General features: G+C 41.0%; 1 protein-coding gene across 1 annotated transcript in view; it reads right to left on the bottom strand.

Annotated features, from left to right (window-relative positions):
* Positions 1–7,798: 7,798 nt before the first annotated feature.
* RABGAP1 (RAB GTPase activating protein 1) overlaps positions 7,799–18,939 on the bottom strand; it is a 129,547-nt gene continuing 118,406 nt past the window's right edge. Inside the window, exons 24-26 of the mRNA XM_073639747.1 lie at positions 13,663–13,734; positions 11,213–11,413; positions 7,799–9,835 (exon numbers count right to left, since the gene is read on the bottom strand). Coding sequence (XP_073495848.1) covers positions 9,713–9,835; positions 11,213–11,413; positions 13,663–13,734 — 396 coding nt within the window. The 3' untranslated portion in view covers positions 7,799–9,712. The remainder of the gene's footprint in view (positions 9,836–11,212; positions 11,414–13,662; positions 13,735–18,939) is intronic.

Here is an 18,939-nt window from a genome sequence, read left to right as displayed (position 1 = left end):
GGGTGTTACTCTAAGGGTAATAATGCAGAGCAGCCTAAAGACTCGCCCCTGAGGATCCTGTGATATTATAAAAAATAACACTGACTAGAAAAGCTCACATCTCCAGAATTGTATGGCAGATTAAAAAAAAAGCCACAGAAACTGGAATACTCAGTGGAGCAGCGGGAATGAAATGAGAACCAAAATTGCCCCCTTCTCCTGGTAACAGGTCCTCCTTAAAGAACTGGACAACTTGAAAGAATTAAGAATATAACCTGAGATTAGCTGAACTTTATCCAAAGTTATAACCTAAAGTTTATGGGTTCCAACTATCACAGGTCTTTATAGTATGAGTCTCTAAAGGAACTTTGTAGGACCCCCTAGGCTCCAGGGCAGAGCTGCAACTTTTGCACCCAATATAGTTAGACCACTGAATGTATCGAACACAAAAAAGATCTAGAATACATCTAAATGATTGAGAAATAGTAATAAACAAAAGTGATGAAGTAGCAGATAAAGTTCTGGTAATGCACCTGAATTGAAGTTCTCCGGAAAGGGTGGGTTAAAATCTACATAAAAAAGGTATATATGTCTCCAGCTTTTAGGGTTTGAGGGGGAAAATACTTTTTCATGTTTGACATTGCTTCCTAAATTAATGCAGACATTATTACAAATATTACAATATTTCCTTTATAATAAATCTAATAATGCTATTTTTTTGCATTTTCAACATAAAATTGAGCTATTTTAATTTTTTTAATTTACTAGTAAAATCACCGTCTATAGATTTAAATCAAACAAAAAGAAAAAAAAAAAGCCCCTTAAGATTCTGTATGAAAATGCTGATATATGGTCCTTGCAGCATGTGCATTATTTTCATACACAGCTACACCCTTGTCCATGCAATTTGGCCGACACCGCAGCTCGGTCTTGTGGAGTTGAAAGAAGAGATTGAGTGGCGTCTGCATAGTTAGGGCCTCATTCACACGTCCATTTTTGCGTACGAGTCCTCTCTGTATTTTTCATGGATAGCACTCGTACCTATAATGGTGAATGGGGCCAGGTGTCTGTGATTTTTCACGGTCCGAGCAATATCGTGCAATGCAAATCTATGAATCCTTGAAAAAGTTGGACGGCGCGCCTACAAATCATCCACTTTATCCCAATACATTGCAATCATTCACATAGCAACATTTGGTCTTGTAAATTTTATCAGCTGATGTACGACATACAGATGTAAAAAAAGGACACGCGGATGGCAGTATGGATGAAAATCATCCGTTATTTTTCTAGATGAAAAGCGGACGATTTTTCATATGTTTATCCGAGCCCGGCCTAAGATGGTACTCAGTGGGGGTTTGCATTATGTTCTAAAAGACCCCTCGTTGTACTTATGGAGCTAAAAGTCCCAGTGATCGCCCAGAACTCTAAATGAACAGGAATTTGCCTTCTTACTGCATCGTCTTCCACCTATCCAACAACATAAACAGTCTTGTTATACCAACAGCTACAACTTATAGCAACCACGGTGCCCTGTGTGACAACCACCCATAAAGAACTTCTTGCTTCATTTGAAGGAGTTTCTTCTTTGGAAAAATCCTTACTTGCTAGAAGAACCCAAGAACCCCGGGATAATATTTTTATGTTCGGAATCCCGGTAATCAGGTGTAATGTTTGGGGAATTGTGATCGTGTTATTGAAGCGCCATCACGGGGCAGATTAATGATCACACAGAGCACTTTGCATCCGTTGGTTGACTGTATAACACGACAGGTTAGATCCTCTTCTATAGAGACCATCTTTGCTGACCGTCCCTCATATGAGCTTAGAATTCTTTATATAGAAAATGGGTTTTCTACACTAAACACCCCTTTAACAAAGCTGAAGGGTATGCCCGCCTAAGCAAGTCATCTTGAGTGGAGCGCTGACAGGCGCTTGGATCCGGTGTGCTTTCCATCGATTAATCATCTTGTAGCTGTCAAAGGCAGGTTCTGCTTCACCTAATTGGAAAGGGTTGAGTGGCTTTCCTCTTCGCACTTCGTCTCTTCTTTTTATCATTGACGGATCCATTTCTTTTTTAGAAGGCTTTTTTTTGTCACATTGTATAACTTTTCACAAGAGAAAGTAGCAAGAGCCTCGATTCATATAGCAGTAAGAAGGTTGGTCTAGACTCTAGATGCATAGAGCAAGCCAGGCTACTGATACACTGGGCTATGCTAGGACTGGGTTCATCAAGGCTTAGAGCCGCTGACTTGGAAAGACCTCTACAGAGGGAAGCCATAAAAAGGAAAACTGCAATGTGACCCCAATCTGAAGGCATCAAAATATTCTACTGTAATTTATATCAATAAACATATTGAATAAAATCAGTGTTTTATCAGCAGGAGATTATCAATAGAGAACTAGCTGCCTCATGCCATGTAGTCCACCTGGTGTGTGTAATTCTGCCTCCATCACTGATTGGTAGCTTTCTACCTATGCACAGTGTACACAGAAAGCTGCCAATCAGTGCTGTGGGCGGGGTTATACAGAGCTCAGCATTCAGAGAACGGCTAGATCTGCAGCCGAAAAAAACAATGATTTTATCAAAACTCCAGAAAGCAGCAATGCAAGTGAAATATCGCTGTAATCAGGGTCTCTGCCCCTACATTATGCTGCTCTCAGATTAAGTAGCAAAAACCTGGTGACAGATTCCCTTTAACTGACTGATGAGTCCTTACAACGCAGTGTATTTTCACCTTGTCAGTTATAGTATGGGATTGCTGTATAACAAGTGTCTGTTGATCCCCATGTGGGGTCCAAACAACGGTTCCTCAATTGAATTACAAGCTACTATGACCCCATTAGCGTCCTGTGCTGCCAATGATGGTCTTATCTTTTATGTTATTTGTTGAATTTACAAGTTCATTTGATGCAAGTATTTAATCTCTTCTAATACTTGTGCATAAATTTTAGATATTAAACCCCCTCTAATGTGCCCCTCTACGTCGTTACCAAATCTAGCATTACCAACCCAAAACACCTCATTAACCCTTAAATTCATTTACCACTGTTTTTAATTGCACAAGCCAACACTTTACCTTCCTGACGCAAAACCCATTTACTTTTAGATTCTTCACGTGACGCAATTCACATTCCTTCCTAATTTGCTCTAGAAACGTTATATAATTATTAAGCCAAAAACCATCACGTGCACATTCTGTAATTCTTTAATATGGCTGTTCCCCCATGATGGCGAGCATTTCTATTAACTTTACCCATCTCTTTGGCATTGCACCACACCTTGTGCTGTGAGAGTAGAATTTGGGAGGATTTAACAATTAAAGGGAACCTGTTCTATAAAAAATACTATTGACCTTTGCTACCGCACCGAGACCCCTCTGCTACCACCCCGAGAGCCCCGCTGCTGGGAGGAAATCCTGGCAGGCTCGGTCTTTCAGTCACAGGGGTGATGCCGGCACAGATTCAGTCACTGCTCCGTGTATAGAGAGTGGCGGCTGCCCCCGCGCCCCCAACACTCACGGACAGCAAGCTCGGCATTAGGGCAGAGGGACTCTCAGTGTGGTGGTCCCACGGTTTCAGAATGCTATTAACAGCGTTATTTTATATGACAAATTCCCTTTAAAGTCTCTGCTTGTGTTTGGAACATAGATTCCACTTTCTACTTCCCATACTTAAAGGGTTTGTCCACTTTCAGGAAAGTGAGCCCCTAACTCCAGCTCTCTTCCCCACCGGGCAGTGCCTTCTGCGGGTTGATAGAGAGCCTTTATGCTGTGTGACTTCAGGCAAAGGAGCAGTCCATCAAGCAGCACGAGGCAGCGGGGAATAGAGCTGGAGTGACCGAGCCTTCAGATCTACCATAACCATATATATATCAATGCTGATTTCTCAGTAACTGAGGACTGGACCAGTCATGTAAAGCTATTGCTGGACTTGTCTTTGAAAGGGCTACATGCACATATATAGTTTGGGGGAGGGGATGGAATCTCGCTGGCAGATTCCCTTTAAGGGAAGGAGCTTAAATAAATCTAATCACCTCTTCCCGGCTCTCGTCTCTGGTTCCTCTTCAACTTTTTGGTTAAATTAAAAGCAAACTTAATTTTCTTCAAATCGATTCGCTCACCTTGAGGGGGTTAGCAGTTAGGAATGGAAAGAGGTTTTTTTTCAAGCTGCCGGTAACGGGTTAAAAGGTGGGGATTAAGAAGGTGGCATCTATTTCTGAAACACTGGAAGAGGGTATTTTGAATGTTAAATCATCACAAATTGCAATGCACCACTATATACACTCAACACTGAAATTGCAACACCAAGAAGGAAAAGCGGTGGAATAATGGAAATCACAGGATGGATAGACATGTAAAGGTTATGCAAATGATGAACAAATGGGAAGAAAATTTTCAAGTCTTCATGGGATGAAGAAGATGGCACATCCACATTTATTAAGCATTAAAGTTTTCATGACTAAGGGCATTAACATGCCTCTGTCTTTTCCATTATGAGGATACAAGATTATTTATTTTTAGTAATGGAAATGTAATAAAAGAATGTCAGTCCTTAACGGGGAGCTTGGGGCTCAAGACTGCAGTTATTCTATGTGACTGCAGACTTCTGAATCCGTAGTTTGCGCCATCAGGATTCTCCAGTGCCAAGACAGCGGTCATGTGAACGCAAGTATGTGATTTGTATACTTCTGGTCACATTCCAACTAGTCGTGTCCAGCTTCGCACAATTCATTTAGAGAGACGTCGTGCATGTCTAGTTGACATGTAATCGCATGTATGCAATTTGCATACTGACAGTCACGCGTCCATCTACTGGAGAATCCTGACAGTGAGCGCACTGCACGCTCTGAGGATTCACAAGTCTGCAGTCACAAGCCTGGATCATTCCTTTAATAAAAGTGGATATGCCATCTACTTCACTACTTGAGTTGATGGCTTGCCACTGAAAGTGGCAGCCGCTTATATATAGGACAGTATCCATCGGCTGTCCTTATAACCAAAGTTGCAGGAGTAGTAAGCCCTTGCATCTTTATTTTAACCTATCGAACAATGTTCAAAATCTCAGAAACCCCCACAGTTACAGCTTTGGCTGCCATAAATGAGTTTATAAATGGATGCCACTCTGAATGCACTTCGGCAAATCATCAAGATCAGCAGCTGGCAGCTCCTTTTGAAATTGCCAACCAAAAGACGTTCCAGAGCTTCTGTTGACTGGCTACAGCACATCGAGAGCTGAGCTCATTTGCTCTCCCGATGTAGATGGTATAAGCCACTGAAGGCAAGTGATTGACTGCAGCGTAGACATGATCGATGCTTAGCTCAATGACTGGCTGCAGCACTGACAAAGTGACATCAGCACTGGAGATAAACATTGATCGGGGCAGCGGCGTAGACACAGCGCTAGACCCAGGGAGGGCAAGTAAAGCGTAGTGTGTGTTATTTTCTTACACTGAACTGCACCTGAGGACTATAGTTTAGCGAAACCAGAAAACTCCTTTCCCCACACTACAATATGTGCGATACTTACAATACAAGCGATGGCAGTCATTTCTTCTTCTAAGTTGGATCTAAGTTGAACCCAGAAACAAAATAATGTATAGTATGAGCGAGTAAAAGCGTATATAATCACTAGCTGCGGCGTGGTATACAGCGGTCCCTCAGGCTACAATGGACTCCGGTTACAATTATTGTAACGCAGTATGATCTTTCCTGGACCCTTGTAGAGTGAAACCACATTGGTAACACCATGACGTCGTCAACCCAAATTTTCACCATACACAACTGGCTGAGGCATTTTACTGGAAAGACAACCCTACTACTCCGCTGTATACATTGACTGGCTGTCTAGTGGCGCCTCTCTACAGTACAGAGCAGTATTACTCGATGTCTACTGCTCTTCACCTAGATCAGTTATTCCTTTGGACATCAGATGATCATTTTATTTTTTTACCTTGAAAAAGCTCAAGTCCTCGATCTAGAAGGTAACTTACAGATTAGAATACAGATGGTATTCTAATTCAAAGCTGCATTTACAATTCTACAGGCTTCAGAGCAGTAATCTTTTTGCATTCCTTGCTGGTTTAATGTCTGCTCATGCTATTTGGAAAGTGTAATCTTACGTGGCTAAAACAGTCCCTCATGAGGTGTCTGTCAAAACGGATGACTGTTTCTAGTAACAACCATCACAATGGTAAATGCAGCTCTGGAGTACAGCACACGCTGTAAATCAGAATCAGATTAGCGCTAGGTATCTAAAAAGTTGCAGAAGGGTTCGTATCAAGACAGACAGTGATCACTTATCCACAGGAAAGATAATAAGTTGACAGCTGCTGGAGGTCCCACCAATCCAGAGAATGGGGCTCTGCAGAGCCTCGTCTCAATGTATAGGTGGTCACGCTTGTACACCGCAGCTTCACCTATTTTCTACGGGGAGGGCAACGCAATCACTCAGCTATCTTTGGGAGTCCATTCTGATAGGGCCGTGTTCTTAGGATAGATGGGAGTTCCAGCAGCGGGACCCCCAATAGTCAGTAAGGTATGACCCATCCCATGGAAAGTTGATCACTTTCTATACACCCTTTAAGGACACAGGATCCCCATACAGTTCCAAATAGGGTCCAGTTCATTAGTGCATTTGCTTCTCTTTCTGTTGAGTTTCTAGTGTTTTTGCGTCTTCTTTTTTGTTTGTCCCACATTCATCTTTCCATTAGCACCCTTTTTTAAGTCTATTTTATAGGTGTTCGCCTATTTTTTTTTTTTTTAAGTTCATCACAGTTGGCGTTGCTTCGGGTTTCCAGATGCTTTTGTATGATCAATTGTGACTTTATCAAAAAGTCACAACCGTACTTCCGTCTTTCCCTGGAGAGATTTTATGAAATCCACAAACTTTGGTGAAACTTTTTCCAACACTTTATGAAATATTCAATTTTTTTTTTTTTTTTGCGCTAAAAATTTTCGAAAGTGTCAAAAGTGAAAAATAAAAAGCATTTTTGGAATTAATGAACCCATTTTAAAAAATTTGGTACAAAACAAAAAAAAAAAGGAAAAGTGACATAAGAAAAGCAGCAAATAATGGATGGGGCCATAATCTAAGAAGGAAAAGCAGCAAATAATGGATGGGGCCATAATCTAAAAAGGAAAAGCAGCAAATAATGGATGGGGCCATAATCTAAAAAGGAAAAGTGACATAAGAAAAGAAGCAAATAATGGATGGGGCCATAATCTAAAAAGGAAAAAGTGACATAAGAAAAGAAGCAAATAATGGATGGGGCCATAATCTAAAAAGGAAAAGTGACATAAGAAAAGAAGCAAATAATGGATGGGGCCATAATCTAAAAAGGAAAAAGTGACATAAGAAAAGAAGCAAATAATGGATGGGACCATAATCTAAAAAGGAAAAGTGACATAAGAAAAGAAGCAAATAATGGATGGGGCCATAATCTAAAAAGGAAAAGTGACATAAGAAAAGCAGCAAATAATAGATGGGGCCATAATCTAAAAAGGAAAAGTGACATAAGAAAAGAAGCAAATAATGGATGGGGCCATAATCTAAAAAGGAAAAGTGACATAAGAAAAGAAGCAAATAATGGATGGGGCCATAATCTAAAAAGGAAAAAGTGACATAAGAAAAGAAGCAAATAATGGATGGGGCCATAATCTAAAAAGGAAAAAGTGACATAAGAAAAGAAGCAAATAATGGATGGGGCCATAATCTTCATTGTCTGTCCCGTTTTCTAGTCATTTGTGTGTATGAATAAGCACTTTCCATAGAATCACACGGGGAGGTTGTATTCGGTGCAATGAAATCGACTGCTCAGTTGTGAAATTTAATAGTACTTTATATTTGAGTTCATTGGGTTTACACACCGCACCTACACCAGCACTATTAGCACACGGTCAAAATAAGAACAGCAATCTTATGTTTAAAACAATAAAGGACATTTGTAGCAGATATAGGAAAAGAAATCTTTAGCAGATCGTGTTAGGTTTCCGATATATAACTTTTACAGTAGCTAGCGTTAGTACAGGAACTAAGAAAAAAAAGTAGATATACAAAATAAACCAAACTTTTTATATACTGTATATGTACACAAACCAGTGCCTTTTAGTGTAACCCGCTTACACATAACTTTATCACTGATGCAACAATTGCGAGCAAAACAAAAACAAAAAAAAGTATAAATTATAAAAGAAAAAAAAAAAAAAAAAAAGGTGCAAAACTGACATTCTACATCTGAATTCTACACAACACCAGAACTCCAAAAGGAATGACGCGTGCTTTGTGTTTAGCACCTAAAGTGCAGATCTCACACTGCTGTATACTAGCCCTAGAAGTGGAGCGATTTCAGAAAAACCCCTTCTGAGTGAGGTGGGAAAAAAAAAAAAAAAAAAAGTTAGATCACTCTCCCAAAAAAAATTGCTGGAGATGGAATAGAAGTCTGGTGTCCAACAAGGGTTCTTGACGTTAGTCCTCTGCTCCTTTTGAGGCTTTCAAATGAATTGTCGTGCGGTGGGTGAAGCGCCGGCTTCGGACGAGACAAGAGTCAACGGAGAGTATACAAATTCTAGAACAGAAGCAGTGAAATCTGAAATAAACGAACATCGCCAAGACGAGAACACGTGCTTTAGTCAATGAAGGCGAAGCTCCCGTTCAGTGCCGTAACGTGCCCGGAGAATATCTGACTGCTTCTCGTTGATCACGATTCCACATCGGTGGATCGTCTCCAAGACTTGGGTGCGTAACACATAAAAACGCTGTACGGTACAGACAGTGCTTAGTGGCTGCAGACAGGCATTGACCACTACCAAAAAAAAAACCTAAAAATAAAGAAGGACAACATACCAACCAACATGGTCTATTCAACGTCTCAGCATGACGGAGGGCACGGGGATAACAGTCAACTGCTCTAGATGCCAGGTTGGCAGCATGAGAGGCCCCTTTTTTTGTCTCCTTATCACATATTTCGGTCTCGTCTAGCAATCTCTACAGTTTGTTACATGGCCATATTATTTAATATCAGGGGCCAGATAAAGGCTGAGCATTTCTCGTTGAAGTCAAGTTCATCTACCCCCTTGGGTTCGACCTACAGCAGCTCAAAATACAGTATTTCTCAATGCAGTTTAGGCTGTGATTATTAACACACCGTCTCAGGATGTAAGAAAAAAAAAAGAAAAAGCAAGTGTTGCAGTAGTGTGAAGCCTAAGAAATTCATTCTTGGTAATTGACTGTATTAAGTTGAGGACCACCGCTGTACATGGCCAGGGCACCGACCTACCAGCTCATGATCCCACAATAGGAACGTGCCTTGGTGCCCGGCGGCTTCATTGGAAGTGTCATCATCCTGCGTCTTCACATCAGCCCTAATGATTACTTATTTTATTGTTACCTTAAAAAACAATTCCCCGTCATTGAAAAGTAAAAAAAAAGGCAAAAAACTGAACCCATGGTGCGTCGTGGGAATTATGGAAAGCGAGGTGCTTTTTTTTTTTTTTTCACCTTTCTCTTTCCAGCTAGTTTCATGATTTTTAATACGTGATCTCTGGAGGTGTTAATAGGGGGCCAGAGATGCCTAATCGTACATTAATCTGACAAGCACTGACTTACTACCATCCTGCCATGCTGCACTCCTGGTCCTCTTACATATAGGCAAACCAAAATATCTGGCCAAGGAAGGCAACAGAAGGTATCATGTTTTCATATAGACTTAATTATTTGTACAAGAGTTGGGGTGTTAAGAGGTCTCTTTTCCTTGCACGCCGGTGGCTGTTTTTATGGAGCTGATGGTCCTGTTGAACCAGGTCTTTTTTGCTGCTTGCACTTCATTTAGGGCAAGGCCGAGATGATGCTCCAGATCCTGAAAGAGAACCATGTAAAGCCCATTAAGAGAGATTAAAGGTGGCTGTTATCCATAAAAGGGGAGGAATTTGTCTGACAGCATTTAAAAGGGAATCTGTCAGCAGGTGTTTTTATGTAATCTGAAAGCAGCATGATGTAGGGGCAGAGACCCTGATTTCAGCGATGTATCACTTTGTTTACTGGGTGCAGCAGTTGTGATACAATCACAGTTTCCTGTGCTGCAGATCTAGCAGAGCTCAGAGTGCTGAGCTGTGTATAACCCCGCCCACACCACTGATTGGCTGCTTTCTGTGTATAACCCCACCCACACCACTGATTGGCTGCTTTCTGTGTATAACCCCGCCCACACCACTGATTGCCTGCTTTCTGTCAATATAGAATGTACATAGCAGCCAATCAGTGGTGGGAGCGTGGTTGGACCAGGAGGCACAAGTCACCTAGTCCTGCTGTGATTATCCTCTGCTGATAAAACACTGATTTTTATTAAAACAGCAAAACACAGCCTAGTAAGTGACACATCACCGGAATCAGGGTCTCTGTGCCAACATCATGTGGCTCTCATATTACATAGCAAAAAGCTGCAGATAGATTCCCTTTAACCCCGACTGCAAAAAACTGAGCGAAGGTTTAGGCAATCTGAAATATAACAAATCTATGGTGTTTGGGGGCTTCCAGAATGTGACCAATTTGGAGTCCCTATGTACCTGCTGCATGATCCTGCCAAAATCAGCCAACTTTTATTACAAATGTATAGTCATCAAAACAAAAAGATCCATATACAAAGCAGAAGCTGAGCTCTTACAAGTAATAGTTATTTTAATTTGTATTTAATAAACTAATAGTACACATGCAAATAAGCAACTATGTAATATATCTTATCAGAGAAATCACCTTTTTTTCTCCTCCTGGACTGATCTTTCACTCTGGATAAAATCTGTATTCAGTGAAGAAAAAAATGTTCCCATTTCTGAAATAAGAAATGACAATTGGTGCTTAGAAGATTCTATGGGGAGGAGGAGTTACAGTTTTTCCATAGAACTTTATGAGCACCAACTGTCATTTCATCTCCCATTTCATTTATGGGAAAATCAGTAGATAGTTTTTACCCATGAATTGAGAATTTGAGAATGAAAGATTAGTCCAGAAGGAGAAAGAAGCAGATTACTTTGATAGGATATTTTACAAAGTTTCTTATATTCACCATTGATTTCTGGAAAAACAAAATGTCGGGTACACTTTCAGCCTTAGAGCACTGTCAGAAAATGGAAGTTCTACTAAGAACCGATCAGACTGGTGTCTGCTATTTAGTCTATTTAACAGTTGTCAATGCTTGCTTATTTTTTACCTGGAGAGATAAGATTTCTTGATGGTTTACCTGTATCTTACACTCGGCTTCTACTAGCTGGAGTTTAGTTTGAGCCAATTCTAGCTCCATTTCCCGTAGCTGGTTTTTAAGAGTCTCCTTCTCTTCATCAGTGTCCTCCTCCTCGGAGTTCTCCTTCTTCGTGCTGACCAACTTCACTCTTCCTTCTGTGTTGAAGAACTCTCGGCAGCGTTCACAACCTTCAACCTTTAGCTAAGTGGTCAAAAGCAGAAAAGGATTATTATGGGAATCCTGATAAATCCATGTTACTTCTCAAAACCAATACATCTAAACAATTAAATGAGGGGAGAACAACATCTGGAAAGATACCGAACAAACGGCTGTTTCCACAATGGTGCAAAGACGTTAATATAGAGTGCCATGCTTCACCAAAACTTCCTATACACATCCGGACTCAGAGGGACAACACTGGACACCCACTATCATTCTCTCAACCAGTGAGGTTTTCATATCCATACTTTAGAAATACACTGTAAATCCCTATTGTTTAAATACCATTTAAGTCCATATTTGTTTCACATTGCTTGCACCTTTATATATTTCTCGCTTGCAAAAAATAAAAATTTCTCAATATGCCGGTATTATTCCTCCCAAGAGCCGCCGCCTTTCAGTCATAGTATGAAGCTCTGGGCATGCCTCTATGACTGAAAGCTCGCCCAGGTATTTTGACTGACAGCTCAGTATACAGTGCATAGCCGGCTGTCAGACAAAATGTTGGGCTCGCGTGATTGGTGCTTGACCGCCGGGGGAAAGAACAGGTGAGTGTTGCCTATTTTAATACAGTGGGTGCGGAAAGTATTCAGACCCCTTTAAATTTTTCACTCTTTGTTTCATTGCAGCCATTTGGTAAATTCTAAAAAGTTCATTTTTTTCTCATTAAAGTACACTCCGCGCACCATCTTGACTGAAAAAAAACAGAAATGTAGAAATTTCTGCAAATTTATTAAAAAAGAAAAACTGAAATATCACATGGTCATAAGTATTCAGACCCTTTGCTCAGACACTCATATTTAAGCCACATGCTGTCCATTTCCTTGTGATCCTCCTTGAGATGGTTCTACTCCTTCATTGGAGTTCAACTGTGTTTAATTAAACTGATAGGACTTGATTTGGAAAGGCACGCACCTGTCTATATAAGACCTCACAGCTCACAGTGCATGTCAGACCAAATGAGAATCATAAGCTCAAAGGAACTGCCCAAGGAGCTCAGAGACAGAATTGTGGCAAGGCACAGATCTGGACAAGGTTACAAAATAATTTCTGCATTACTCAAGGCTCCTAAGAGCCCAGTGGCCTCCATAATCCTTAAATGGAAGAAGTTTGGGACCAACAGAAGTCTTCCTAGACCTGGCCGTCCAGCCAAACTGAGCAATCGTGGGAGAAGAGCCTTGGTGAGAGAGATTAAGAAGAACCCCAAGATCACTGTAGCTGAGCTCCAGAGATGCAGTAAGGAGACGGGAGAAAGTTCCACAAAGTGAGCTATCACTGCAGCCCTCCACCAGTCGGGCCTTTATGGCAGAGTGGCCCGACGGAAGCCTCTCCTCAGTGCAAGACATATGAAAGCCCGCATAGAGTTTGCTCAAAAACACATGAAGGACTCCCAGGCTATGAGAAATAAGATTCTTTGGTCTGATGAGACGAAGATAGAACTTTTTGGTGATAATTGTAAGCGGTATGTGTGGAGAAAACCAGGCACTGCTCATCACCTTCCCAATACAATCCCAACAGTGAAACATGGTGGTGGCAGTATCATGCTATGGGGGTGTTTTTCAGCTGCAGGGACAGGACAAATGGTCGCAATTGAAGGAAACATGAATGCGGCCAAGTACAGAGATATCCTGGATGAAAACCTCTTCCAGTGTGCTCTGGACCTCAGACTTGGCCGAAGGTTCACCTTCCAACAAGACAATGACCCTAAGCACACAGCTAAAATAACAAAGGAGTGGCTTCAGAACAACTCTGTGACCATTCTTGACTGGCCCAGCCAGAGCCCTGACCTAAACCCAATTGAGCATCTCTGGAGAGACCTGAAAATGGCTGTCCACCAACGTTCACCATCCAACCTGACGGAACTGGAGAGGATCTGCAAGGAAGAATGGCAGAGGATCCCCAAATCCAGGTGTGAGAAACTTGTTGCATCATTCCCAAGAAGACTCATAGCTGTACTAGCTCAAAAGGGGGCTTCTACCCAATACTGAGCAAAGGGTCTGAACACTTATGACCATGTGATATTTCAGTTTTTCTTTTTCAATAAATTTGCAAAAATTTCTACATTTCTGAAAAAAATGAACTTTTTAGAATTTACCAAATGGCTGCAATGAAACAGTACGTTTTATTGCAGGCGAAAATTATCCGAATTAAAGTATATTCGAGAAATGCACACAATGAAACTCTCTAATATCTGAAAGTCATGACCCACGCTTCAGCCAGTCTGAACGTACCCGGATTTTCTCAATTTCGGCTTTGTTTGCAGACTGCTGCTTCTCTAGTCGATCACTCAGCTGGGAACATATCTGCAAATGAACAAAAGATTGGAATTAGTTAAACAACAGGGATTTTCATTTATTATCCAAAGTACCAAACCGTTAAAGCAGTTGTCCGGGATTATGATACTAATGACCGATATTAAGAATTCGCGATGAATTTCCGATGGCTGCTGGGGGTCCCACACCTCATCAATCAGCTCCGAATATAAAACGGTGGACACAACTGAGACAGGACAGTGCCATTAACAAGAACTTCAGCTCAAGTGAATATAAAATACACAAACAACAACAATCCGATCACCTCTTGTCATTTGATCTCATTATGTCCAAAAATTGCAATCAAAAGGTAGAAAAATATGCACCATCAAAAACTCTCCATGCAAATTGCCTCTTCAGAGAGTAAGAGGACTTGAACTCTATAGCTCCATCTGTTGGAAGCAGCAATCCTACAAGTCACTATCGACCCTTTAACGAGTCGTGCAATATGACTTAGGATAAAAGCCAAATCAGAATCTAAATTTGCAGACACGGTGTTTCGGGCTATTGCCCCTCGTCAGTGCAAAGTATGAGATCTGATTTGGCTAGGTGAGAGGCTCTGGACTGAGGTCTGAGATCTTATACTTTGCACTGACGAGGGGCAATACACAAAACATTGTGTCTGCAAATTGAAATTCTGATTTGGCTTTTATCCCAAGTCATATTGCAAGGCTCGTTAAAGGGACGATAGTGACTTGTAGGATTTCTGCTTCCAACAGGTGACTAGGGTTCTAGTCCTCTTCCGCTCTGAAGAGGCAATTTGCATATTCAATTTCCCATATGCGAATAAGCCTCCTTACATTGGCATGTCAGAGCCGGTATGTCACTCTCCACAAGGAGAAACACTACCCCTTAGACTTCAAAAACTCTCCAAAAACTCATCTGCTTTTCGCTCCAAATCATATAAAGCTCAGATATCACAGAGGTCAGTTTCTTTATCTTCCTCTCGTCCTGCGCTCAGGACGGGCAGCATAAATTGTCTGACAAGTTCGCTTTAAAACTTTCCGAACCTACATGACACTTGCTGCAATAATGAATGAGCACAGATGTGGACCTGTCAACAGCATAAAGGACTGAGAGCGGGCCGATGCGGCAGGCAATCCGTTTACTAGGAATCAGTGACGGCACTGCGAGCTCTGACTTATTTATCATCTACCCCGACCACATGGTTTATTTCTGTACTTTCCACGACTCTTCTTCTATGCTTTTTTTTTTTTGGCCTGCATTGTTTAAGCTCTGCAACGGTACAGTTTTCTTATGAATAATGAATGTTTTCATCACCCACTCGGAGCACAAATGTCAGCAGTAAACATCCGCAGCATCCTATCCGGTTATGTCAAATACGACACCCACCAGTTCATTATTTTTCTAACTATGTCCTCATTTTCTGCACATGCAGCCGATGGTCAAAATAATGGATGGCAGCTACTCCCATAAAGCATAACCGAGCACAGCTCCCCAAAAATCAGGGCTCTGATTCTTCGTGCATGATAGTCATGTGTTACGAGGGGCAGACAGGAGACAAATGTTCAGCGGAAGGGCCAACTTAACTTTCCTGAATTTCGGCCAAAAATTAATCTGCTGAGATTTTGACCGTCATGTTGGATCTTGGTTGATGATACTAAAACTGGTAGTTTTTGCCTCCTACTGTATCTGTCATCTTTTAGTCTGGACATGATTAATACCCAGAATTCTATCGGCCAAGGGTAAAGAAGGACAATCGGGCAAGAGTCCAATTTACCGTTTCATTTTTTTTTTTTTTTTATAAGCATCCGCTTAATAAAAAAAAACAAAATCGACTTATCTTAACACCTTCCGCTGCTCGGTGCTTCTCTGCAGCCGCTTTGTTGACATGGCTGCAAGGGTGACGTCATGAGTACAATACGTGATAATCAACATACAAAACCCCTTTAACTGCTTCCGGACGGGCCACAGACTACAAACGTCCAGGTGGTCCGTATTCTACTCTACAGTGACGTTCTAAAACATCCCTCCATAATATGGCAGCTGCATGAGATTGAGCAGCTGTGGGAGTGGGGATCTGGATGTCAGACACGGCCAGACTCTCCATCATAAGGAAAAAAGGATTTATTACAGTTTCCGCCTTCCTGATTGCTGTATACACAGCACTGAATAAGTGCTGTGTATACAGTAATAGGAAGCACTGACAGTGCTTCCTCCTCCAGACCCTAATCATATGATCTCTAGGTGTAGGGAGGGAGCAGGAGCTGCTGATTCCTAGGAGACACACTAAGCTCTACCATGCAGAATTTCCCCTGTAACCGGGCTTAATAGTTCAGCCTCAGTTACAAAGGAAGTCAGATTAAAAAAAACAAAAAAACATTTAAATATTAAAATGTCCACAAAGGTCTTTTAGGACCACATGGGGGCACAATGTGTGAAGTAACTGAAAAAAAAAATAAAAAGATGGATAAAAAGATAAAACAAAACAAAATAAAAACCTATATACATACATAGTTGAAACCAGAAGTTTACATACACTATATAAGAAGACCCATCTGCATGTTTTTCTCAATATCTGACATGAAATCAGAATAAATCAGAGAGAGAAAAAGAGAGAGAGAGAGAGAGAGAGAGAGAGAGAGAGATTAGAGCCTTTTTATTACTTACTGCAAAGTCAGAAGTTTCCATACATTTCATTATTATTTGGTACCGTTGCCCTTAAACTGAATGACTTGGGTGAAACGTTTGGGATCTCCTTCCACAAGCTTCTCACAATAGTTGGTGGGAATTTGGGCCCATTCCTCCTGACAAAACTGGTGTAACTGATCCAGGTTTGTAGATAGTCTTGCTCGCACCGGCCTTTCCAGCTTAGCCCATAAATTTTTAATAGGATTGAGATCAGGGCTTGTGATGGCCACTCCAAAATATTTTGACTTTGTTACCGTTAAGCCACTTTGTTACTCTTAAGCCACTTTGTTACCATTTTGGCAGTATGCTCCGGGTCATTGTCCATTTGGAAGACCCATTTCAGCCCAAGATTTAACTTCCTGTCTGATGTCTTGAGATGTTGCTTCAGTATTGCCACATAATCTTCTTTTCTCATGATTCCATCTATTTTGTGAAGTGCACCAGTCCCTCCTGCAGCAAAACAACCCCACAACATGATGCAGCCACCCCCCGTGTTTCACAGTTGGGATGGTGTTTTTAGGCTTCCAAGCTTCTCCTTTTTTCCTCCAAAGGTAACGATGGTCATTATGCCCAAAAAGTTCAATTTTACTTTCATCAGACCACAGGACAGGTCTCCAAAAATTAAGGTCTGTGTTCCTGTGTGCATTTGCAAACATCAATCCGGCTTTTTTATGTTTCTTTTGGAGCAATGGCTTCTTCCTGGCAGTGGCCTTTCAGCCCATATTGATACAGTACTCGTTTCACTGTGGCTATTGACACAATGTTACCAGCTTCTGCCATCATCTTCACAAGGTCTTTTGCTTTTGTCCTTGGGTTGATATGCGCATGTCGGACCAAAGCACATTCATCTCTGAGACACAGAACTCAGATGCTGCCAAAAAAATCTATCAGAAGGTTCCAAACACATGACATCATCATATGGGCAGTTCAGAATGGTTTAAAGGCATAGTAATCTTAGTGTATGTAAACTTCTGACTTTGCAGTAAGTAATAAAAATGCCTTAAAACATTTTCTCTCTCTCATTATTCTGGCATTTGGCAAATATTAAAAATGATGGTAATCCTAACTGACCTAAAACGGGAAAGATTTATTCTGATTTCATGTGAGATATTGAGAAAAATATGCATGGGTAGTCTTTGAAGAGGAAACTGTTTTTTAAAAAAAAAAAATTGGGGGGAGAAGTTTTAGGATACATTTTTCATTCTTGAAGCGATTTTGAAGAGTTTTGGAACAGTTTTTATCTCCAGCCTTTGGATTTGACAATGCCTCATTTGGAGCAGATTCCATCAGGATCAGTATCAAAGAGAAACCAAAAGGTTTTAAAATCCTCTTCACCAAAAACAAAAAAACTCCTCATATGAACAGAAAAAAAAATGTAACAGTAAGGAATTACCAAGCGTTTGAGTTTTTGAGGAGGATTTTGGAGTGGATCCCAAAAAAACCCCAGAAAAAAACAACCCTGTGTGCGCAGAGCCTAAGAAGTGAGGGAAACTATTTTTCTTGTTTAAAAATTCAGTTGTGGGTTTAATGCTCCTTTTAGTCTGTGGTTAGGTAGATTTATTAGGAGAGATCAAAAGGCTCATCAGTCAGACACCCAAATGATGAAAGGGAAACAGCAGTTAAAAAAAAAAAAAAAAGGTGCTTCTATTGTATTTAACCCTTTGATGTTCTTGAGATTCCCTTTTGCACATTTTTCAATATCTGGGATCCCTAAATATGTTCGGTCTGGTTCCTAACAAGTGCAGCAAATGAAACGGGAACACTGACGGAATTGTGAAGGTTGCAGCTGACAGTAGCTGCTGATTGACTGCAGTGGTCACGGGACATTGCAGACCAGCAGGAAACACAAGACAAAGTGGAGGACTGGCAGCGATCTGGTAGGTAAGTAGAGATTTTTGACCCTGGGGCCATTGAAAAGGGACTATCGCTTAGTGGACAACCCCTTTAAGCAAATGTATGTGCAAGATATTTGGATCTCTGTATCAGAAAACAAAGCTCTGATGGCTATAAAATTGTATTGAGAAATTAAATTAATCAGCATATTTATCTGTTGTGCTGATGATGGGCCTGACTTATTCGCCATGCAATGCTCCTCTGGAAAATTTAATATGCAAATTGCCTCTTCAGAGAACAATTGCAAAAACTTTTTGAACTTCTCATCCATGTGGATTCACCAAATTGCTGTCATTTTTCTGATCCATTAAAAGCCAGCAAAAGGTTAAAAAAAATAAAAATAAAAAAAAAATCCTTAAACTGTTCGACCACCCCACAATTATACAAACACCGGTTACATTTTTTGATCTAACGCACTGATATTTTAGGTTTATGTCCAGACGGTAACCTTAAGAATGTGTTGACATGCTACAATTCCGGGAGGTGCTGGGGCGGACCGCTGCTGACAAACGCTTCACTACACGTGCAGCAATTTAGGGAGAATATGATAAGGCGGTAGGAGATATTTCATCAGAGTAATTCTAGCGCGATGTATCCGGGAGCGCACAGAAGATAACTGCTCCCTCGGTGCTCTATTAGCCAACAGCTTAC

This window comes from Phyllobates terribilis, unplaced genomic scaffold (genome assembly GCF_046119375.1).
Source record: "Phyllobates terribilis strain yellow unplaced genomic scaffold, ASM4611937v1 Scaffold_7__3_contigs__length_470593459, whole genome shotgun sequence".
NCBI classification, from domain to species: Eukaryota; Metazoa; Chordata; class Amphibia; order Anura; family Dendrobatidae; genus Phyllobates; species Phyllobates terribilis.
The sequence above is the reverse complement of the archived record's forward strand: the minus strand, read 5'-3'. Positions and strand labels throughout refer to the sequence as shown.